Source organism: Zonotrichia albicollis, chromosome 19 (genome assembly GCF_047830755.1).
Source record: "Zonotrichia albicollis isolate bZonAlb1 chromosome 19, bZonAlb1.hap1, whole genome shotgun sequence".
Classification (NCBI taxonomy): Eukaryota; Metazoa; Chordata; class Aves; order Passeriformes; family Passerellidae; genus Zonotrichia; species Zonotrichia albicollis.
Window position 1 is genome coordinate 2,439,995 of NC_133837.1, and position 22,902 is coordinate 2,462,896.

General features: G+C 59.3%; 1 protein-coding gene across 4 annotated transcripts in view; it reads right to left on the reverse strand.

Annotated features, from left to right (window-relative positions):
- Nucleotides 1-1,307: 1,307 nt before the first annotated feature.
- PIK3R5 (phosphoinositide-3-kinase regulatory subunit 5) overlaps nucleotides 1,308-22,902 on the reverse strand; it is a 39,916-nt gene continuing 18,321 nt past the window's right edge. For 3 of the 4 annotated variants that reach the window (XM_074554979.1, XM_074554981.1, XM_074554982.1), the window contains exons 2-19: nucleotides 20,918-21,027; nucleotides 16,744-16,844; nucleotides 16,178-16,246; nucleotides 15,373-15,511; nucleotides 13,107-13,176; nucleotides 12,378-12,552; nucleotides 11,606-11,759; nucleotides 10,966-11,049; nucleotides 9,681-10,416; nucleotides 9,415-9,589; nucleotides 9,173-9,298; nucleotides 8,610-8,735; nucleotides 7,808-7,901; nucleotides 6,547-6,623; nucleotides 5,883-5,976; nucleotides 4,163-4,245; nucleotides 3,875-3,987; nucleotides 1,308-3,619 (exon numbers count right to left, since the gene is read on the reverse strand). In XM_074554979.1, the coding sequence (XP_074411080.1) occupies nucleotides 3,478-3,619; nucleotides 3,875-3,987; nucleotides 4,163-4,245; nucleotides 5,883-5,976; nucleotides 6,547-6,623; nucleotides 7,808-7,901; nucleotides 8,610-8,735; nucleotides 9,173-9,298; nucleotides 9,415-9,589; nucleotides 9,681-10,416; nucleotides 10,966-11,049; nucleotides 11,606-11,759; nucleotides 12,378-12,552; nucleotides 13,107-13,176; nucleotides 15,373-15,511; nucleotides 16,178-16,246; nucleotides 16,744-16,844; nucleotides 20,918-21,014 (2,655 nt within the window). In that variant the 5' untranslated portion in view covers nucleotides 21,015-21,027 and the 3' untranslated portion in view covers nucleotides 1,308-3,477. The remainder of the gene's footprint in view (nucleotides 3,620-3,874; nucleotides 3,988-4,162; nucleotides 4,246-5,882; nucleotides 5,977-6,546; nucleotides 6,624-7,807; nucleotides 7,902-8,609; nucleotides 8,736-9,172; nucleotides 9,299-9,414; nucleotides 9,590-9,680; nucleotides 10,417-10,965; nucleotides 11,050-11,605; nucleotides 11,760-12,377; nucleotides 12,553-13,106; nucleotides 13,177-15,372; nucleotides 15,512-16,177; nucleotides 16,247-16,743; nucleotides 16,845-20,917; nucleotides 21,028-22,902) is intronic. The other variant, XM_074554983.1, reaches the window with a different exon arrangement.

Here is a 22,902-nt window from a genome sequence, read left to right on the forward strand (position 1 = left end):
GAGAGGAAGGGCCAGGTATGACCCTGCTCACACAAAGCCCTCAGTCAGAGGACTGGGGGAAAAAAGGGAAGGACCAAAGTGAAGCAGAGAAAGAACCTCTTGTGTGGCAGTTGAGGGACAAAGCAGCCCTTTGTCCCTGTGGGCTGGGCTCTGGGGTTTACAGGTATTTTGAGCCCTACCTGGTCAGTTCAGTGCGTGGGTGGGGTGCAGGGAGGTTGTAAAGCAGCTGGAATCTTCCTCCCATGGAAAAACTGTCTCTCAGGAGATCCCTGATACCCCGAGGGCTGGAGCCCCTCTGGAGCAGGCTGGGAGAGCTGGGGGTGCTCACTTGGAGAGGAGAAGCTCCAGGGAGAGCTCAGAGCCCCTGCAGGGCATGAAGGGGCTCCAGGAGAGCTGCAGAGGGACTGGGGACAGGGCATGGAGGGACAGGACACAGGGAATGGCTCCCACTGCCAGAGGGCAAGGATGGATGGGAGATGGGGAATTGGGAATTGTTCCCTGGCAGGGTGGGCAGGCCTGGCACAGGGTGCCCAGAGCAGCTGGGGCAGTGCCAGGGGGGCAGCAAGCAGAGCCAGCAGGGCCAGGGCTATCCCTCCAGCTCCAGTCCCATCCCAACCCTATCCCCAGCCCCAACCCCATCCCAAACCCCAGCCCAAATCCCAGTCCCAATCCCAGCCCCAGCCGAAACCCCAGCCCCAGCCCCTGGGGATTTCCATACACTTTGCAAGGAACAGGTCACAGACCAAACACTTCTCATGCTGGGGCTCTATTTTCTACCCTGGCCTTCAGCCCAGTTCTATTCCTAGTCCAGCTCCAGCAAATATAGAAGGTGAGGGGATCTGGGGAGAGGGAAAGCCAAGCTGGCATTAAATCTGCCTTTTCCATTTCTCTAAACTGACTCATCTCCAATACTTTTCTCTCTCTCTCTCTGTTTGCCTTTTTTTTTGGTTTTTTTTTTTTTTTGTCTTGAACAAAATCATATTAAGGGATAAAAATATGGTAATAATGAACCATGAAGTGTTGAAGTCTGGGCAGCACCTCAGGCTGTCCTGTGAGGGTGGCAAACACCATTGAACTGACAAAGACTGTGCAGGCTCTACCTGCAGGTTAATCCCAGGTCACCCACCTGAGCAGGACACTCTGGAGCACCTGAAGGAAAAACCCTGGTGCTGTGGTGGGTCCTGGAATTGTCTCTGCCAGTGACTCTGAGCCTTTTCCTGATCCCAGGTCAGCTCCTCGGGGAAGTTTGGGAGCCTCCTCCCCTGCCTCCCTCCCACCCAGGAATTTCTTCACCCAAACACTGCTCCTGTACTGGAAATAAATCAACTTTTAATATTTTACAATTACTTTAAAAGTTCTCTGCACAGTATTTTACAGATCAGCACAGACTTTACACAGATTTGCTGAGGCTACACAAATGTACAAAAACCACCCCGAAGAGACCTGGAATTCTCTCATTTCCAGGAAGTATCAGAGGTCAGAACCTTTGCGAGGATTGTGAGTCCTGGAGTTTAGGCTTGGTTTTCTGGATGAGAATTCTGTTCTCCAGGACTGCTGTAGGGCCAGCTGAGCCCAGAAGGATTTGTGTCCTGGCACGGATCCCTGGCATGGAATTGGCCACAGATCCCAATGAGCAGTGTTTGACAGGACAATGTGCTGGTTTAGAGCCCTGAACAAGAACAACCCCCTGCCAAATTCCAGCCCCACAGGAGAGAACACACCTCAAACCTGCCTGGGGAAGGCAAAGGCAGAGAGAAAACCCTTTGGGGACCTCGGTGCTCAGCCCTGGCCCAGGCCAGGCTGTCCCCAGCCATGGCACAGTGGGACAGAAGGTGTCCAGCGGCCAGCAGAGCTGGGAGCGGAGCTGGGGGCAGAGCCAGGGCACAGGAGGGGTCCCACAGGGCTGGGGGAGTCCACCAGACACACCTGACCCCACTCCTTGGAGCCCCAGGAGCTCTGGCCCCTTCCCTGGCAGGCTGAACCCCAGGTGACGCTGCTGCTGTGCCACCAGGCTTGGGGACAGCGCCAGGAGCTCACCAGGTCCTGCTTCCTGCAGGATCCCCCTGGATCGACCCCACTGGGGCTGAGCCCTGCAGCCCCCAGCAGTGCCAGGGGTCCCTCCAGACACAACCAGGGGACACAGGACACTGGGATCAGCTCCTTGGAGCCTGCAGCAGCCCTTGTGCTGCCAGCACTGCTACAATCCCCCAAAACCACCCAGAAACAGTCTGAGGCTTTTCCAGTCTTATTTCTTCACTGATAGGGTCAGGTTACCCCTAAATATCCTCAAATATTGCACCTTTCTGTACCTGCAGCCTCGCAGAGAGGGGGAAGAGGCTGGAATGGTCGTGGGGGGGAGGATCTCAGATCCTGCTGTCACTGGCAGATGTCACTGGGTGGGTTTGGAGCTGGGTCTCTCTCCAGCAAAGGTCCCCCTGCAATGGCCCAAAGGCTGTCCTGGTGCTTTCCCCAGTCCTTCCCTCCCTGCTGGGAGTCCAGCACAGATCCTGATGGATTTCCAGCAGCTGCTGAGGGCTCAGCCCTGGGCTGGCTCTGGCACACAGTGCTGGGAGCGGGATGCACAGCCAGGGGCTGGACTGGGAGTACAGCTCAGTGCTGGGACCCTGCAGGAACTGGGACACAGTGTTGGGAGCAGGGAGCAGGATGCACAACCAGAGGAGTACAGCTCAGTACTGGAACCCTGCAGGAACTGGGAATTCCTCTCCTGGCACACAGTGCTGGGAGCAGGATGCACGACCAGAGGAGTACAGCTCAGTACTGGAACCCTGCAGGAACTGGGAATTCCTCTCCTGGGGGCACAGGAAACACATGGACCCACCAGCAGCTGTCCTTGCCCTGGCATGACCTGTTGCGCTCAGTTCCTGGGGATCCCACACTGCAGGATCCCTGCTCTGCGTCCCTGCAGGACACTCCACCTCCAGAGAGGAAGGGAAACCTTGAGAAACCTGTCCCCATCCCAGGAAACTGTCCTGAGCATCCTCGCCGTGTGACAGGCGAAACACCAGCAGGACGGGTCATTTCACCAATACCAGGGCTCTGTAACTGCCCTGCACTGACAGACACCCGACACCACTGAGGTGAGGATGTTCCTCTCCCCAAATATCCCCATGAGCTCATCACCCTTCCCCCACACCCCACCTGGCAGGGAATATCCCTGTCCTTGCCCTGCCCTCCCAGCAGGTGCTGGATCTGCTGACCCACACGCACCTCCTGAGGAACCCCCAGGGACAGCAGAGCACAAGGATTGATCCCATTTCCCGAGGAGGGGCTGAGCCTGGAGCAGCAGCTCAGCCCCCACGGTGACACCACAGTGACAGCACTGCAGGAGCCTGGAGCAGCAGCTCAGCCCCCACAGCGACTCTGCAGCTGCAGGAGCTCGGGGACAAGCTGGGCTGGGTGTCCTTTCCTTCTCCTGAGCCGGTGTGGCACAGTCTGCTCTGCAGGGACACAGCTCCTCTAGGGCAGTGCCCCGCTGAAGGTGGCAATGGGCAAACACAGCAGGGACTGGAACTCAGAGGGGTCCTGGGGAGCCACGGGGGAGCCCCTCGGTGTCAGGGGGTCACAGTCCCTGGGCTTGTAGCACACGGAGATCTCACACCTGCAGGGGAACAGCAGAAAACAAACCCTGAGTGAGATGGGGGCTGAGAAACCCTCAGGGGCACCAGGAATGGGCTGAGAAATGAGCAGAATGGGGCTGAGAGCCCAGCAGGAACAGGAACAGGGCTGAGAGCCCAGCAGGAACGGAGGTGCTGGTATCTGAGCAGGAGCCTCCATCCCAGCTGGGCTCAGAGCCTGGGGCTCCTATGGGTGGGTCAGGCTGCCCCATGGCAGCAGCTCTGGCTGCAGCTCCCACCTGGTAACGCTCTGCAGGATCTTCTGCTCATCCTGGTCCAGGCACACGGCGAAGGAGGACTGGACCCCGATGATCTGGACCTTGTCCACTTTGATCTGGGACACGCTGATCTGCTGAGAGGAAAGGCTGGAGTGAGGGAGCTGAGAGGAAAGGCTGGAGTGCCTGGGCTGGGCAGGGCAGCTGGGGGCAGGAGTGGGGCAGCAGCAAAGGGATGTCCCAAGAGCTGCTCCCTCCAGCCCTGCTCTCCTCCCATCTTCCCAGCTGTAAAAGTTCCAGGGCTGCAGTTACCTGATTGAAACTCTTCTTGGATTTGGAGTTCTGCCTCTTGACCACCTCGGTCATGGTGAGGTTGAGACATTCTGTCTTGGAGGCTGCAACAGAACGAAGCTGCCATGGGGCTCTGCTGGGACCCAGGAGGTGCCTACACCTCCCAGAGCATCCCAGAACTGGAGCTCCAGCAGGATCCCAGTGCTGGGGGATGCAGAGCAGTCCCAGCTTTCCTGCCCTGCTGCCAAATGTGCTCTGCAATTCCAGCTGCTTTCCAAACACAGCCGGACAGAACATTTAACCACCCTGGGCTGCAACAGGAAAAAATCCATCACCCATCACTGTGAGGAAAGGCTGACTGTCCCTCCACAGCCTCTACTGAGCCCACCCAGACATAAATCAAAAGTTTTGAGAAAGATTCTTCTTTCAAATGTGGATGAAAATATTTAGATGTAATGCAGAAGTCCGCAGCTCAAATATCTTCAGTTAGACATCTATATTTTAATATATTTATGCTATAAGGTGATTTTATGAGTACCTAACTTGTAATTTCTTCTTGAAATAATTTAAGTGCCTTTAGGATTTTTGAATGTATTAGAAATGTTCTTAAAGAAAATATTTCAGTATGGGTGTAGTTTAGACAATTACAACTATATTCCTGTTATTTTAACCAGCTGCTCAGGGTGGGCAGGGGCCGCTGCTCCGGGTGGGCTGTAGCAGCTCTGGAGCCTGGGGTGACGGTGACATCCCGTGGCCAAACTGCGGAACGGGAGAGCCACAGGGCCAGGAAGATCAGGTTCCTCTTGGAACCTCGTCTTGGAGGGACGGAGATTCACAGAGAGGGCTCTCCAGAGAGGAGCTGAGGGCGCCCCTGATGCCAGCCCTGAGCCAGAGCAGGAACATCCAACTCAGCATTCACAGGGGGTGAGAAACCCGTTCCTGATGCTTTTGTCCCAAGATTGGCTCCAGGGATGGGCAGGGGCAGGAGGGACAGTGGGGAGCTCCATGGAGCATCAGGGAAGTCTCCCGGTTGGTACAACACCCTGATTATCCTGCTGACAAACACCCGCCAGGCACAGGCACACGAGGAAAAGGTGCAAACCCACTCAGCTGTCCCAGAACTGGACGTGTCTGATGGCCAAAGCAGCAGCTCTTAAACAAGAACCACCCAAATACACCATGGACTCAGAGCCTTGGAGCTTTGGAAAGGCTCAAAGCCTGATTAATTGTAAACCTGATTAGAGCACAGGTTCTGAGGGCAGGCCAGGTGGCTGGGAGCTGTCTGTGAGCTGCAGGAAGGGCAGCAGGCTGCAGCAGCAGCTCAGCAAGGTGTGCTGAGGGGAGCATGCAGGGCAGACAGCTGTGGATGCAGGAGCAGCACCTGGCCCTGGTCCTGACTCACCTGGAGAGTTTTACCTGCTGCTCCTCCTTGCTAAGTGCTGCTCTGGAGAGCACCACTGCCCAGCGACCAGCCTGTGTCTGAGCCATCCCAGCCCCATCCCCAGTGGATGTTTTTCCAGCTGGAAGCTTTGGGACAGTGGCACAGGACGTGTCCTTTGTCCCTGAGTTGATGCTGAGGACTGGCACACACCCAAGGACCACAGCACAGCTGAGGGAACACCAGGGACTCCCACGTGTCTCCTGCATTCTCATCTCCCTCATTTTCCACCAGGAGATCCACAGGGTTCCCTGCCCCCCCGGTGCCCCCCAGCCTCCCCTGGCACTGCCCCCCCGTACCCACCAAGCTCCTCGTGCCTCCTGCAGGCCTTGCTGAGGTTGACAGACGTGCAGACCTTCTCCACGTCGTTCCAGTGACTCCTGCCACTGGCAGCTGTCTGCAGGGAGCAGCCAGAGCCCAGCAGAGAGAAGCATACAGCTGTTCAGCTTGGCAAAGCCTTTCAGGTCACATCCAACCCTAAATGTAACCCTGCTAAGCCTCAAGCACCAACCACACATCTTCTAAACATCCCCAGGGATGGTGGCTCCACCACTGCCCTGTGCACCTGTGCCAAGGCTGGAAAGCCCTTTCAATGTAGAAATATTCTCTAAAGTCCAATATAAACTCCCTGTGGTGCAGCTTGAGGCGTTCCCTCTCCTCCTGTCCCTGTTCCATGGGAGCAGAGCCTGACACCCCCTCCCTGGCTGTCCCCTCCTGTCAGCAGCTGGCAGAGTCACAAGGTCCCCCCCGAGCCTCCTTTGCTCCAGGCTGAGCCCCTTCCCAGCTCCCTCAGCCCCTCCTGGGGCTCCAAACCCTTCCCAGCCCCATTCCCTGCCCTGGACACGCTCCAGCCCTTTCCCCAGCTCTGTCCCCTGCCCTGGACACACTCCAGCCCCTCTATGTCCTTGCCATGAGTGTCCCAGAGTTGCCCCCATCCCTGGAGGTGCCCAGCAGTGCCAGCACTGACCTTGCTGTATGCAATCTGTAGTGTCAGTGGGATTGCTTCCCTGTCTCCATCTATTCCCAGCCTCTTGCTGCCTGGGCCTGCAGGAACAAGGAGCAAACATCACACAGGGGTTTTCACACCAAGCCCTCCCCGGCACACCTGGGACTGCAGGAAGGGGAAAAGGGCCTGCTGAGCACAGCTGAGGGCGAAAAGGGCAAAACAGAGAAAAGGAGGCTTAAAAGCTGCAGAAAGCAAAGAATCCAGAGAGGAATTACAACACAAAACCACTCAGCAGAACTGAAAGTGGCTCTGGCTGAGCAGGGGCAGAGGGGTCAGAGCTCAGGGAAGACACAGAGCAGCAAAGGCCGCTGTGCTCTCCCTGTTCCTGTTTGCTCAGGCAGATTCCTGCCCACGTTACACCAGCCTGGAGCACTGGGGTGACACTTCCTAACTGTTCTTCTCCCCCTGCATAAGTTTTTGCAGGTGTGAAGCAGTGCCAGACAAGCCAAGGGAAAGCACTGGAATCAGCACTGGTGGTTTCAGGGGTTGGGGGAAAGAAGAGCTATTTGCCTCAGCCTGGTTTTGGGGAGCAGGGAGGGCACACCGCATAGGGGGTAATTTTACGGGCTCTGCTCCGAAGGACAAGCTGAGCTCACACCAAACCATCTGGGTAAAGCCCTGAGGAACGCATTCGGGTGCAGTGCTGGGGCTGGCCATGAGGTGTCTGTGTGAGCTGCATTTCACCACAGCATCCCGGGCTGGGTGCCCGAGGAACTGCAGCCAGATGTCCCTGCCCCTGCTTCTGCTCTCTTAACAGCACCAACGTTACAAATTTGTGACATAAAAGCACAAAAAAATGACACTCGGAAGGCTCTAAGCACGCACACACAAACCTGGCTTTGCCCAGTAAAACAAGGAGATGAAAAATGGGATTTTATCAGTGACACTTCTGGACAGAGCACAAAGAGCAACACAACAAGGAAAGATAAAGAGCTGCATTTGGCAGGTGCTGAGGAGAGGAAGGAAACGGGCTTGGAGGTGTTTTATTGTAAATCCATTCTAGAGTTCAGAGCAGCACAAACAATCAGGCATTGCCATGGTTTCACTCCTGGAGGGAATACAAACTGGGATGGTTCTCTCCCAGAGCAGTGAAAACCTGTCTGGATCTTTGCTCAGCCTGGCTCGGACAGCTCCTGCAGCCCAGGCTTCCCTTCCCCCTTCCTCCTTCCCTTCCCTGTTTCAGCCCCCCAGGGCAGCTGGGGGTGCAGGAGCAGTCACAGACCTGAGGCCTTGATGGCCCTGGTGGCTGCTGAGTGCCCCAGCTCCAGGGAGTGGATGAAGACCTCGGTCCTCTTCTCGCCCCCGATGAAGGTGAGCTGCCAGGGGACAAGAGGGGACACGTGGGAGTGAGGGGACCCAGCCAGGCCAGGCAGCCCTCACTCCTCTCAGTCCTCGGGAAATGGGTCAGTTTGGGAAAATCCTTCTATGTTCTCAAAGCACCTTCCAGCTGCAGCCTGGGGTGGTGCCTGCCTTTAGCTGGACCCCAAAACAACCCAAACCCCTCGATTTCACTTAAAACTCCACTGCAAAAAACCCCAATGAGCCACCAGCAGGGTCTGGGAGCTGCTTTGGGAGCACAATTCCCGTGTGGCTCTGCTCACCAAGCCCTGTTTGGTTCCCAGGCACAGCACCAAAGCAGGGGCTGAACCCCAAATTCAGACTTCCCCACCACAGCTGCCCCAGGCACACAGTGAGGTGGGGAAAAGTCACCTCAGGGAGGGCCTTGGTTTGGGAAGCAGAGCTCTGGAGAGATTCCAGCGACCTGGAAAAGCTGGCAGCAGTGCCAGGCACTGCTTTGTGCATGGGGAAACGTGCTGGGGTGGAAAACTGCTCATGGTCAGGGCAGGAGCTGCTCTGAGTCTTGAGCCAGGAGCATCAGTCAGGGCACCAGGGAGAGCCATGGGACCCGGAGGGGACAGAGCTCTGCCTCAGCAAGATGTGGTGGCTGTGCCACACCCCCAGAGCTCCACAGGGAGCTCCTGGGCCATGGCACAGTCAGAGCCCCCTCCTCTCCCCGTGCCCACCTCGGTCTGGTAGAGCTGCAGCAGCACGGGGCGCGAGGCGAAGCGGCAGTAGTAGAGGATCATGTCTGCCAGGATGGGCAGCTGCTCCTGGGCATCCTCCTGGGGCTCAGCCTCCGGCTTGGCACACTGGGGTGGCATAATGGGTCAGAGAGGTGAGGGGGCAGGTGGCACAATGGGTCAGAAATGTGATGGGGTAGGTGGCACAATGGATCAGAGGGGTGATGGGGTAGGTGGCACAATGGGTCAGAGGGGTGACAGGGTAGGTGGCACAATGGGTGATGGGGTAGGTGGCACAATGGGTCAGAGGGGTGACAGGATAGGTGGCACAATGGGTCAGAGGGGGTGACAGGGTAGGTGGCACAGTGGCTCAGAGGGGTGATGGGGTAGGTGGCACCTCCAGCCACACCTGCCCACCCACCCCGCTGGGGACGGGAACCTCCTGCTGACCACCAGGAGCCCCCCCTCCATCCCATGTCCATGTGGCACAGCTGAAGGTTCTCCAGACAGCTCCCCAGCTCCCAGGGAAAAGAGCACACCTCACCCTGCCCCTGGCACACACGCACCTGGCACAGGACACCCATGGGCAGACTCATCAGCCCCAGCACGTTGCGCTCGTACCAGGGATCCAGCAGACCGAGGTAGTGGGAGATGTCGTTGGTGCTGCTCCCTGTCCCAGCTGGGGAGGGGTCCTGGAACCGACACTGGGGTCACCCCAGGGCCCCCAGCCTGCCCCAGCTCCCACAGCACCCCCAGGGTCCCCAGCCTGCCCCAGCTCCCACAGCACCCTCGGGATGGGCTCACCCACCTGTGCCCGGAGCGGGGACTCCACCGGGGACGCCGAGGGGTGGTGATAAGGATGAGGATGATGATGAGGATGCATCTGCGGGGTCGATGGAGCCGCGCAGCTCCTCTTGACGGGCACGTAGAAGAACTGCAGCCTGAAGTACCGTGTGATTGAGGGGCAGGAGCTCTCCTGGAGCCTGGCGAGGAGCAAGGGCTGGGCTGAGCCGAGGGGCCGGGCCGGGCAGGGCGGGCACCGCGGCCCCTGGCTCACCTGGGGAGGGCGCTCACCTGAGGCGGCTGTAGGCGCGGGCCACCTTGCCCGAGATGCGGTCCGAGCCGAACACCACCACGCGCAGCGTGCCCGCCTTGCCCTCCTCCTCGTCGCAGCTGAGGAAGGGGCGGCGGGGCAGCCCCAGGGGCCGGGCCCCGAGCGGGGCGGGGCCGTGCCGGGCCGGGCCGTGCTGCGGCAGCGAGAGCGCGCGGCGGGAGCGCGCGGGGACGCGCGGCTGCGCCGGGGGCGCGCACAGGCTCTCGGCGCGGCGCAGCGGGAGCGAGCACGGCCCCGGGCACTCCCGGCGCTGCACCAGCTGCTGGCCCTTGCTCTTGAGCAGTCTGTAGAGCCGGTTGGTCAGCGACTGCCGCTGCTTGGGCAGCTCGGGCCGGCCCGCCGCCTCCACGGAGCTCTCGTCGCTGTCCTCGGCGTAGCCGCTGTCCATGCAGTCCTTCAGGCTGGACACGAAGGACTTGAGGGACTTCCTGGAGACCACGGTCAGCTCCGAGATGGACTCCTTGGGGGAGGCGAACAGGGACACCCGCGGGGGCCTGGAGCCCTCCTCGGCCAGCACGGAGTACACGGAGTCACCGGGGAGGGCACAGAGCGGCGCCAGCAGCGAGTCCTGCCCCGGGGAGCCGCCGTCCGTCTCCACATCCTCCTCCTCCTCTTCGTCCTCATCCTCCTCCTCGTTCTCCGAGGCCAGGGGCTCGGCAACGCTGCACTCCTTGCTGAGGACATCGTTGAGGATGTCTGAAAGCGACCGGAGGGAGGAGGTGTCAGCCATGGGCTCCAGCAGAGCCCCTGCAAACGTGGTGAGCCCAGACACCACTGCCACTCCCCCTGGCCAAAGCTCTCCTGCACCCTGGTGTCAGGCAAGGGACTGGAAACCTCCTCCCCAGTGGTTTTACATTTACAGTAAAGGCTCAGATGTAATGCAAAGAAAATTGTGTTTCTCTCCTCAAGATTCTGGCTGGGTTCTCAAAAGGCAAACTCCAGTCTGGCTTTTGCTTCTTCCCACCCAGCTTCCACCACATCCTCACGTCTGATCGGGTTTAATCGCAGCCAAGCCAAGCCTTAGGCTGACCAAATCCCCCTGACCCACCCTGGCTCCCTGTCAGGGCTGGCCTTGAGCTCTGCTCCCCCTCGCTGGGGCCAGCAGGGAAGGGCACAGAGCCTTCCCAAGAACTGGCAAGCTCCTTCCAGGAATGGGGAAGCACCAGCTCTGCACAAGGGGAACCTTCCACTTCTCCAAAACTGCCCCACGGCCCAGCTCGGAGCTGGGCCAGGGCCCTGACTCACCAAAGTTGTCCTGGTCCCAACTGTAGGTGTAGCAGCGGGCGGGGGGAATGGGGAAGGGCTGCAGCTTGCGGGGCTGGGCCTCGCCTGCGGAGAGAGGAGGGACAGCAGCTGGTTGGCAGGGGTCCCCAGGGCCACCCTGCCAGCACCCCTGGCTTGGGAGGTGCCACCCACCCACCCCCGTGTGCTTTGGGCAGCCCAGGGCACGCTGCTGTCCTCAGCTCAGGACACGGGGACACTTCACACCTCACGGCCACCAGATGTTACAGCTAGAGCCAGGTTCTGATTTAACGCTCTCATCTCACCCCTCAATGTTCAAGGGCTGGACAACTCATTCGGTTGCTTTTTAAATGACATCGCTTGTGGCTCAGGTGTGATTATTAAACAGGACCTGGGGCAGTGCTTTTCTATCGCAATCCTTGCACTGGGCTGAGACTCTGCAAAACTCTTCAGCTCCCGGCTGCTGCAGGGGCTGAGCCGGCAGAAAGCCCCGGGGAGGAGAGGCAGGGTGAGGGATGCTCACCTGCGGTATCAGGGAGGGAGGCGGGGTGGAGGATGCTCACCTGCGGTATCAGGGAGGGAGGCGGGGTGGGGGATGCTCACCTGTGATGTCAGGGAAGGAGGCGGGGTGGGGGATGCTCACCTGCGATATCAGGGAGGGAGGCGGCCCCGGCGAGGTCGCGCAGCACGGCCTGGAGCCGCTCCCGGGCCAGCACGGGGTCGGGGCTGGCGGCCGCCGCCTCGTGAGCATCGGCAGCGCTGGCGTAGAGCTCCGACAGCTCCTCCAGGGGCTTGGACTGCGGAGCACAGCCGGGGGACACGGTCAGGGTGTCCCTCCAGCGAGCAGCATCATAACGGGGGACTCTGTTCCCACCTCCCTCAAGTCCCCCCAAACTTTTCCAATGAAAATAAAAAATTTGAAAAAACAGCCCAGGGGGTTCCTTCATGGTTTTTTGCCTCTCCCCCAAGTGTTTCTCTGGTCAAACAAACACTTTTGCTGATTTTCAAATCTGGGGCCCTTCCTCTCTCCACTATGGGATGGGAAAGGAGTGGCAGAGACAAAGGGCAGAGAGCCCTCTGCACACACCTCACAAACACTTCAGACCTCAGGTCTAACCAGAGAAGGGGAAAACGTGCATTTTTCCTGCAAGAAGTGTTAACCAAATTATTTTCCTTTGCCAAGCCAGTGGTGCTTTGTGTAGGAAATGAATCCAGCAGCCCCTGCATGGAGCTGGCTCCTGTGGCAGCCCAGGGTGGGCACTGCCCCTGCCCACCTGGAACAGCTGGTGCAGCCCAGGGCAGGCACTGCCCTGCCCAGCTTGAGCAGCTGCCCCAGCCCAGGTTGGGCAGTGCCCCTGCCCACCTTGAGCACCTGGTGCTGCCCCTGCCCACCCAGAGCAGCTCCCCCAGCCCACCTTGAGCAGCCGGCCCAGCCCATCCAGGTCGCAGCGGGTGCCGAAGGTGGCCTGGTAGAGGTGCTGGAGCAGCAGCAGCAGCGTGGAGTGCTGGGCGGGCTCGCTGGAGCTCAGCCTGCGGGCAATGGACACGAACTCGCTCTGCACCTCCGAGTGGTTCAGCAGCAGCACCGTCCTGGGGACAGGGACACGGCTCAGGCCGGGGTATGGCACACAGACAGCCCTGGAGCCCAGCCCAGCTCTGCCCAGCCCATTCCAGCGCCACAGGACAAGAGGGAGCCCCGAACATCTCCCTCCTGAAGCTGCAGCTCTGAGGAGAAGCTCTAAGGGCAGCCCAGGTCTGTTCCCAGGCTCATTTCCCTCCTTGCAGATGAGGGCGGCAGGGAAAGGCTCAGCCCCGAATAAGGATCAGAGTCTGCCTGCTCAGAGCTGCAGGGCTGGGAGGGGCTCCCTCTGGCTCCTGTTGGGGCGGTGGCTCCCAAAATCACGGATCACAGCCTGTCCCACTGCTCTCCAACACGTGCAGCTCCCAGGGGAGGGGACTTTGCCTTCCCGACATCTGCAGGGTCACTGGTAGGGAGCTCACAGTCCCTGTCCCAGCCTCTGGAAATGCCCCAGGAGCTCCCCTCACCCCTCCCACGGCTCAGCCCAGCCCCTAGAGATGCTGCAGCAGTGCCAGCCCCAGGGGATGCCCCAGGGAGCCCCAGCAGTGCCCATGGCCACACTTACACCGTGGAGCTCTGGTAGTTCTTCACAGGCAGCCCCTGCTCCGTCCTCACCAGCCTCTGGAAGGTGATCCCTGGGGACAGAGCAGAGCAGTGAGGCACAGAACCCCTGCAGGATGCCCTGCCTCTGCCCCAGGGCACTCCTGAGCTGGCAGAGCCCCTGCCTGGAGCAGGAACAGCAGCACCGAGAGTCCCCATGGGGACAAGGCACAGCCTCTGTGTGAGGGACCAGTGCAGGGGCAAGGGAACCCAGGGTGTGAAGGGTAAAAGCCAGAGAGCAGCTGAGCAGCAGGGGACACACCCTGAAAAAAAAAAAACAACCCCAGCCCTGCCCCAGCACCAAACCCAGCCCTGCCCCGGGGTTTGTCCCCTGCTGCTCCTGTCCCACTGCCCCCTTGCCTCCTGAGCCTGGGAGCACACTGTCCATCCCAAAGCTCAGCTTCTCCAGGGGTCAGGACCCTGCTCCCCCTCAGGATGGTGCTCCCAGGTGGTCTAGCACAAGGTGGGCCTGTTCCTCTGCAGGAGCAGGGCAGGCTGCTGGTTTGGTGTGTGCAAGGAGCATGCCCAGCTGTCATCAGTGTAATTAGCCACATGGCTAACAATTTCCTGGCTGGGTTTCTGGAGGGTCCTTCCCTCCCAGAGCCTGTGCTGCTCCCCCAGGCTGCCCTTTGTGTGAGGGACAGGGGGGACAGCAGCAGGGCCATTCAGGGTGGCTGGAGCCTCCCAGGCTGCTCTTCCACGGGGATTTGCACAGGGCTGAGGCACTCCCTGCATTGTTCTGTCCTGCCCAGACACCCCTTGTGACCCAGCTCTGGGCACGGCACGGCAGCACCAGTGCTCCTCTTAATTAAGGGCTCCTTGTGGATGTCCTGTGGTTCCCAGTGGAGCAGCTCTTCCAATTATTTCTCAAAGCCTTCTTGCCTGATCTCCCTGCCTTTTGAAGGGCTGTTATCACACAGAGCACATTGCAGCCCTCTTTAATCCTGGGCAGGCTTTGGGAGGCCTGGCAGGGGATGCGTGCCTGTGGCTGGGGGTATTCCCACCCCTCAAACCGGGAAGGTGCTCTGGGGGCCCTGGGGGTGGGAAATGCAGCAAACCCTGGGGTCTCTGTCAGGGCAGCAGCTCCTGTGAGATGGGAGCTTGGGGAGGGGATTAAAGGTGCTTCCAAAGGAACAAAAGGATTAAAAAATCCCAACCTGAGCTCTGGACTGGCTGCTTGACCCCCAGCACAGCTGGCCATGGCCACCAGGCAGGGTCTGGCTGTGTCCAGCCTTGTCTCAGAGCTGCAGGGCCACAGGGACATGGGGACACCTGTGGGGCTGTGCCCAGGCCAGGGCTGAGCTTTTGCCCACCTCTGGAGGGCTCTGGTGCCAGGTGGGGGTTGCTGCCCCCCTTCCTGTGCCACCCCCAGTGCCCCAGTGCCCTGAGTAGGGACCTTGTCAGGGGACGTTTTCCGCTCCCAGCACAGTGTGTTTGCTCCCTGCCAGGGGTGCTGTGTGGCAGGGCTGCCTTGGGAGCCCTCAGTGAGGTGTGTGCCCCCTGCTCAGCTGCCAGGACCTTCCAGCCTGTTCCAGCCTTGCCTCACATCCCCCTGACCCGCTGGGGACCAAGGGCAAAGCTCTTTATTGTGATGAGGGCAAAGATTAACAACAGAGGATGAGCCACTGTCAATATTTGCCAGGAGCACAGAGGCTTTGATCTGCACCCTGGGCTGGTGGCCCTGCAGGAGAGTCAGTGCTGTGTGATGTGTGGGGGTCGGGGTGGTTCCTCCCGTGGCTGGTGGGCTGGGGGATGTGGCTCCCTGCAGAGATAAGGGCTGGATCCTGCTGATGCCATAAGGGCTCCTGTCCTGCTGAGGGGGCGACAGGGCTCTGTCCCTGTCACCCGCTGTCCTGGGGGGCCCCAGGCTGTGGCTGCCCACAGCAGCCTGTCCTGCATCAGTGTGGGCTCTGTCCCTGCAGGAGGGGAGGTGGCAGTGACCTGCTGGCCCTGTGTGCCAGCCTGGGGGCGGGTACAGGTGGGAGCAGGTGGCAAATGCCATCCTGGAGTCCCCATCCCACATGGGCAGTGGGGCAGCAGGGGCTGGGGCTGGAGCAGCTCTCCTGCCCCATCCTGTGGGACAGGGCTGGGTTTGGTGCTGGGGTAGGGGTAGGTTCGGTGCCAGTTTTGGAACTGGCAGGGCTGGGTTTGGTGCCGGGTTTGATGCCTGTTTGGAGCTGGCAGACCCCGGTTCGGCGCTGGCAGAGCCCAGGGCAGGGCGAGGCGCTCACCTGGCGCCTTGAGCTCGTTGCTGATGAAGGTGAGCAGCTCCCGGGAGGTGTCGCAGTAGGGCACGGGCCAGGTCAGGAAGCCGTGGTAGACACTGGCGGCTTTCAGCAGTAGCTCAGAGCCGGGGGGGAGGTGAGGAGCCTGCGGGACAGGGACGGGACAGGGGTGAGGGCAGAGAGACCCCGCGTGCTGCTCCAGGGTTTGGGCTGGCAGAGGCAGGAGGAGAAGCAGACCAGAGGGTGCCCTGTGCCACCCCATCTCCTGCCAAGGACGGGCACAGGATCCCCCGGGCACAGCTCCAAGGAGTTCCTTCCCCACCGCCCCAAGCCAGGCTCACGTGCCCAAGCCTAAATATAAATTCCTTTTTAAACCCCACAAGCCGCACAGATGAATTCCACACAGGCTGTGCTTGTGCAGGACCTGGCAGCAATGACTTCCTTGGGATAATGATGCATTGTGCTGGGAATAATAATCATAAAAAACAGTATTTCCTGGGAAGGCTCTGCTCCTTTTCATTCACGTTGCCCGTGTGTTTTGCCCAGCTATAAAGGGTAAAGAAAAGAATTCCCCTTTATTGTCCATCTCCCTTTCTGATTAGCCCAGTCTTAAAAAAACAGCTTCCAAACCCCTGAAGCTCATTGTCTCTCAGCTTGTGCAATGGTTGCTCGATCCTGATCCCTCTGGATTCATACAGAACCTTTCTTTTGGGAGGAACTGATGAGAGCAGGCTGGGAAGGTCCAGCCAAAGCCCCCCTGATTTTGGAGCCTGCCCCGGGCTGGGACGGGTGCAGCAGCCTCAGCACTTACATAGAGCACAGCCGAGTAGAAGAGCAGGGCCAGGGGTGTCACCAGGTCGTAGTCACACCTGTCCTGCACCTGTGGGAACAGCCCGAGGGCACAGGGATGAGCTATGGCCGCCAGCACCGCCCAAAATGTCACTGGAGGTGCCAGGAGACTCCAGCCCTGGCATCCATCCCATCACCACACCCAGGAGATTCCCTCATCCCTGTGGGAAAACCGCCCCCAAAGCCCCAGAAACCAGACTGGGACAGGCAGAGCCTCCTGCTCTGTCTTCTCCTGGCCAGGCACCCAACCCTCTGGGGTTCCTGATGCCTGAAATCCCATGGAAGTGGCTCTGAGCAGGCAGTCCAGGCACTGCAGGCAGACTGGGGAGCTGGGCAGGATGGAGGAATCCAGGGGTGGAATCAATGAGGGGGTGGAATCAATCTAGGGGGTGCAATCCATCCAGCGGTGATGCCCAACAATATGTAACGACCCTAATCCCCAGGCAGCTTCGCCCAAGCCCGTCCTGAGCAAGCCATGGAGCTGCCGGTGCCTCAGAGCCCACGGCTCCCCCACCAGCCCCTGCTCACCTCCTTGGTCTTGCCCAGGATCTTCTCCACCAGGATGAGGTAGTTACCAGCGTCCCGGCTCACCAGCTCCTGCAGGCTCCAGCAGTTCAGGCACAGCCCAGCTGTGGGGACAGAGGCACGGACACCCATGGTCCCATGGTCACTCATGGCCCCGTGGTCATTCACAGAACCATGGTCACTCGTGGCCCCATGGTCACTCCCAGCGCAGATGTGGGGATAGAGCCACTGTCCTCCCAGCCCCATTGTCACTCATGGCCCCGTGGTCACTCCACACAGCCCAGCTTTGGGGATACAAAGCCGCAGTCACTCATGACCCCACGGTCACTCCTGGAGTCATGGTCACTCCCGGCCCCGCGGTCACTCCCAGCCCCAGCCAGCAGCACAGGCAGCCCAGGGCACACCCTGTCCCCACCTGGGGCTGGGGCAAAGGCAGAACTAAGCCGGGCTTAGTCCAGGGCACACGGCAATGCCCAGAGCAGGCACGGCACATGGCAGCACTGAGAGTGGGCACTGCACATGGCAGTGCCAAGTGGCACACCGCAGTGCCAAGAGTGGGCACGGCACATGGCAATGTCCAGAGGCACATGGCAATGCCAAAAGGCACACGGCAGGCACGGCACATGGTAGTGCCAAGAGTGGGCACACGGCAGTGCCAAGAATGGGCACAGCACACAGCAGCGTCGTGGGCGGCCTCGGAAGGATGAGTCTTTGCCATTTCTGTTCTGAGAAGTGCCCCGAGTGCCCTCTTCCTCCCCCGCCTCCCGGAGCAGCTCCTTCCTGGCCCAGGGGGCGGCATTTCCCCTCAGAGCGGGCACTGGGCAGGTTGGAAATCCAGAAGCACCAAAGCAGAAATGGCACCCCCCGAGCTGCCCTCACCCACGGTGCTGGGCACAGGCCCTGGTGCCATCACAAGTGACACCCACGGCGTAGGGGGAAAGCAGAAGGCTCAGTTTCCTCCTCCCCCAGAGCCACTGGCACCATCTCCTCACCAGAGGAAGGTGGTTTCTCCTGGGGACTGCCCCAAGGAAAGGCCAGCTCGGGGCAGCTGGGTCAGGGAGGTGCCCAAGGACTGGCACAGCCCCAGAACCCCTAGGGGAGGGCAGCAAGGCAGCCTGCAGCTGCTGAGACACAGGAGGTGGACATGAATGTCCAGCACAGGGCACCCCCTGGCACTGCCACCCAGCCTGGGCAGAGATTTCCTCAGGAAAACCCAGTACAAACCAGGAGAAATCATCAAAGGGAAAAATCTGCCAGGTCCCCAGCACCACCAGAGCCAAGCCCAGGGCTCTGCTTCGCCAAAAACTCCTTTTTTTTTTTTTTTTTCTGCTCACCAGCAAGCAATCAAACATTTTTCTTGCTCTTCACACTCTAATTTGACCATGGTGTCTCCTGCAGCACAAAGCAAGGCCAGCCCTGAAAAGGTTCCTCCACAAGGAAAAGGTTTTGCTCCCAAGGACTTTTCTAACAGGGATTTTCATGAGTCACACACGATTCATTTTGATTTGGTTTCTGCAATAAGTTCTGCAGAAAGATCTTCTGTTCACACCATCCACGGGCTCATCCAGGCTGTAAATCTGGGATGGCCAAAGCTTCACAACTCTCCTTACTGACTTCACAGGCCTCAGCTCCTCATCCCTTACTCAGGGGGAACAACGTGTTGGAAACAATTACTCACCCTCTCTGGAGCAACCTTGTGCGAAAGTTAGCACAGAAAAATAAAGCTTTAAGTGATTTACAAAATTCAGCAAGATCTCAGCCAGAAAGCTGTGACATCATGTATGTTATTTTGGTGCATGGAAAGGGTAAAAAAAGAGGGGAAAGCAAAGGAAGTGGGAAATAGAAGTGAGAAATGAGGAAGGTGAAGGTTCCAGCCCAGCCAAGAGCAAGATGAAAATATTCACTGACTTGTGAGGATCAACCCTGCCACAAACTATGGCCTGGACAGGACAGCAATAATGAAACTGTCATTTGTAGCTTGGGGAAGGATGTGGCAGCATCTCTGGCCTGGCTCTGGAAGGCAACAGGAGACAGCTCTGGGCTGAGGGCTCTGCTCTCTGCTTCCCCTGAACCCTTCCTGCCAGCAGAGACCAAACCCTTCAGCCCTGCATGCTGGGATGGGACAGCAGCTCCTCGGGGGCAGCAGGGACAGGGATGGGCAGCCCCAGGAGGGCTCAGGGAGTCCCCAGCAGGGACAGGGAGGGGCAGCCCCTCGGGAGGGAGGGATCTGGGGGTCCCCAAGCAGCAGCACCAGGGCTGGGGCACAGCAGAACCACCAACACCCACCCAGGGCATGCTGCAGGTTCCTGGCAGAGCAGGAACGATGAGAGGGAAGTTTCTGAGGTGTAAAATGTCCAAAATTCTCTCAGGAATGTCAGCTCCTTCTGCAGAGGCTAGGAGAGGCACAGGAAGGGTCTGGGAGCCAGGGGACATCACTGGGGTGGGATTCATGAGGGGTCAGCATAGCTGCCCCCAGCACAGCTCCCAGCCCCAACCTCTGCCCTGCACACCCCAAACTTTGCTGATGAGCTGCAGAAACAATGGAGGTGAGGGACTGGGGTTGGAGCTGTGAGTGACACAGGAGCTGATTGATGTAATCACAGCAGAGGTGGGCTCTGGGCACACACTGCCCTGCTCTCTGGGCACACATTGCCCTGCTCCATGGGCACACACTGCCCTGCTCCATGGGCACACACTTCCCTGCTCTGAGGAGACACACTGCCCTGCTCCATGGGCACACACTGCCCTGCTCCATGGGCACACACTGCCCTGCTCTGAGTGCACACACTGCCCTGCTCTGAGTGCACACACTGCCCTGCTCCAAGGGGACACACTTCCCTGCTCTGAGGAGACACACTGCCCTGCTCCATGGGCACACACTGCCCTGCTCCATGGGCACACACTGCCCTGCTCTGAGTGCACACACTGCCCTGCTCTGGGGGCACACACTGCTGTGCTCTGGGGGCACACACTGCCCTGCTCTGAGTGCACACACTGCCGTGCTCTGGGGGCACACACTGCCCTGCTCCATGGGCACACACTGCCCTGCTCCATGGGCACACACTGCCCTGCTCTGGGCACACACTGCCCTGCTCTGGCCATGCTCTGTCACCGTGCCAAGCACGAGGCTGCGCTTCCAGGAACCAGCAATGTGGGTCACACTGCAGGGCCTGCCTCCCAGAGCAGGGAAAAGACAAGGACACAGGAATCTTGTGCAGAACTGCCCCAACCCAGCCCCTGGGTGATGCTGCAGCATGGAAGTGGCAAGGGTCCAGTGGCTCTGGGAGCAGGCAGCAGGTAGGTCTGCACCTCTTTGTTGGTCTTGTAGGGGAAAAGAAAAGTAGAAAGGGTTGAAAGAACTACACAGACAAGAAGGAATCAGAATCTGACAGCCCGCTGATTTCATCCACGAGAGGGTTTGGCAGTGATTTAATCACAGCTCACGGACAGCTAGGAGGCAGAAAGGTCAGAATTACTTTCAGGAATTATTTCTGCTCATTGCTGCTCTGCCCTCACCACACCAGCCCAAATCCCTTCACAGCCCCCTGAGCAAGGCTCAGCTCTTTATGGGCACCACCACCACAGTATCTGAGCCAGGGCTGGGCTGATAACAACATCCCTATGTTGATAACAACATCCCCGTGCTGGGTGTGACAATGCAGCACAATCACGGCCCTGCCTTGGGGGCAGCAGCACCGGCAGGGCTGGCTGATTGCACAGAGGAGCTGTTTCTGGGCTGGACAAAGCCCTGTCCTCTGCCCAGCTCACTCAGGGACAGCTGACACCCCACATCACTGCCCTACTCATCCTTACATGGCCAGACCTGTTCAGGGCCCTGGAACACCCTCCTGTTCCAGCAATGTGCCCAGGAGCACTGGCCAGGCTGGATGCCACCTCTGACTGACCACTGGGAGGGGAAAGGCCTGCAGCAGCTCCCTGTGACCCAGAGAGAGCCCTGAGTGAGACCCCAGCAGGGACAGCACCAGCAGGGACAGCACCAGCAGGGACAGCACCAGCAGCTCCTGTGACCCAGAGAGAGCCCTGGGTGAGACCCCGGCAGGGACAGCACCAGCAGGGACAGCACCAGCAGCTCCTGTGACCCAGAGTCCTGGCTCAGACACCCCAGCAGGGCTCAGGAGACTCCAGAGAGGGATGGCCATGGTTAAGGTTCACCTACCAGCCCATCTGCTGGCCACAGCATCCCTGCCCAGCCCGTGCAGGCACCGCTCCAGCGCGTGGTGGATCCTGTCCTCCGTGCACGTGGTATGCTGCATTTTAACTCATCTCCTGCATTGAGGGGGAAAGAAGGAGGAGAGTTAATAAAGGGTTGCCCTTGGTGGCTCCAGTTGTCACTGGCCATGGTCACAAACCCACCCCAAGTGGCAGGGAAGGCCCCAGAGCTGTCCCCTTGCTGTCACACAGCCACCGTGAAAGAAATTCCACTTGCCCTTGAGGCAACAGTGGAAAACACTGAGGAGATGTGAGCCCAGCACAGAGGACATTGTGAAATTGTGCCTGCAGCCCTGCCACATCCCACCCCTGCTCTGGGGCCCTTGGCTTGCAGAGCCTGTGCTGCCCAGGAAGGTTTCTCCCAGCCAACCCTCATCAAGTCTGGGACACCAGGAGCAGTACGGGGGATGTTCCTGACCTGAACAAACAGAGGTGCCCAGGTGCCCATTCCCTCTTGCCCTGCAGCCCAGAGGGACCCTGAGGCAGCTGTCCCCCTCTCCCAAGGCACTGAGATGGATCCAGCCCACACATTCTCTGCCTCTTGTTTAGAAGCAACACAAATGCACAAAAATAATCGAGTAAGAAGAAATAAAAGCTGTGAGTGCTAAAAAACCACCTGCAAGGCAGCCCTTGCTTTGAGCCTGCACAGCTCAAAGCTGTGCAATGTCACAGCCACGTCATTCCCAGAGAAGCTAAAACACTCAATTCTCTGCCCATTTGGCCAGGATTTGGGGCCAGCACCCAGCAGTGGCTGTGGCCACCACAGCCTCACCCACTCCTGCCCCAGAGCCACTGCGACCTGGCAGAGGCTCCGGAGCCCTCCCTGCCCCATGTCCCCAGCATGGCCATCTCCACCCAGCCTCCATTGCCAGAAGCTCCCTGGAAGGGCTCAGCTGAGCCTGGCTGCTGGAGCTCATTGAGAATGCAGGGAGCCACCTCCAGCCCTGCCCCAGAGAGGAGCCACCAGCAGCTCCCCGGAGGTGACAGCAAACACCCCAAGTACCCCTGACCTGCCCAGTACCCACACTCCTCTCACCCCAGAGGGGCTGCTGGGCTCCTTCTCACTGCCAGAGCTGAGCTGGACCCTGCAGTAGATCCTTTACCTGTGCCCGGGGCCAGGAGCACCAGGAGGAGTGCCGCGGTGCCACAAGGCAGCGCGGAGATCGAGCCCAGCCCTCGGCCAGGCTGGAGGCAGGAGAAAGGCAGTGAGTAAGAGCCCAGGGTGATTCACAGACACCCCTGCACCAGCCAGCTCAAAACCAGATCAGTCCTTGGGGGGAACGGGCTCCTCACCCTGCACCAACCCCAGCATCCCTTCCTGCCTGCCTTGGCACACAACGGGAGGGAATGAGAGATAAAACCCACCCTGATATTCTGTCACTGTCAAACCACAGAACGCACTCTTCCTGCTGTGCCATGGACCACACAGGAGCCTGAGCCTCCTCCCAGGGCAGTGCTTATGGAAGCACTTTCCGTGGGAAAGGCCTGGCTTCAGCCACCACAACGGAGCAGAAACTTCCCTGCTGTCCCCTCCTTGCCACCCACGCTGAGCACAGTGACAGGGGACAGCTCTGGAGAACACAATCTGACTTTCAGGAGCCCTGTTAAGCATCTTGAGAACACCAAGAAAAACAAGTGTTGAGGTCAAGGCTTTGGAAAATGCTTTGCTTTTTGTGAGGGTGTTGAGCAGCTCCACGTGGCGCCACCCCAGTGATGGCCCAGCCTTCTCCACACAGCAGGGACAGCACCTGGGTTTAAGAGCCCCAAGTCCTCAGAGAAACCCACCTGCCCCAAGGTTTTGCCCTATTGTCAGCAGATGCCCAACAATTCCCAGCATCAGGGCTCAGGGCTAGGTTGAACCCATTCCCTCTGAAGGTGTGAGCATCCTAAAGGGCAATTTATAATAATTAATTATTATAAAATATTTAATTT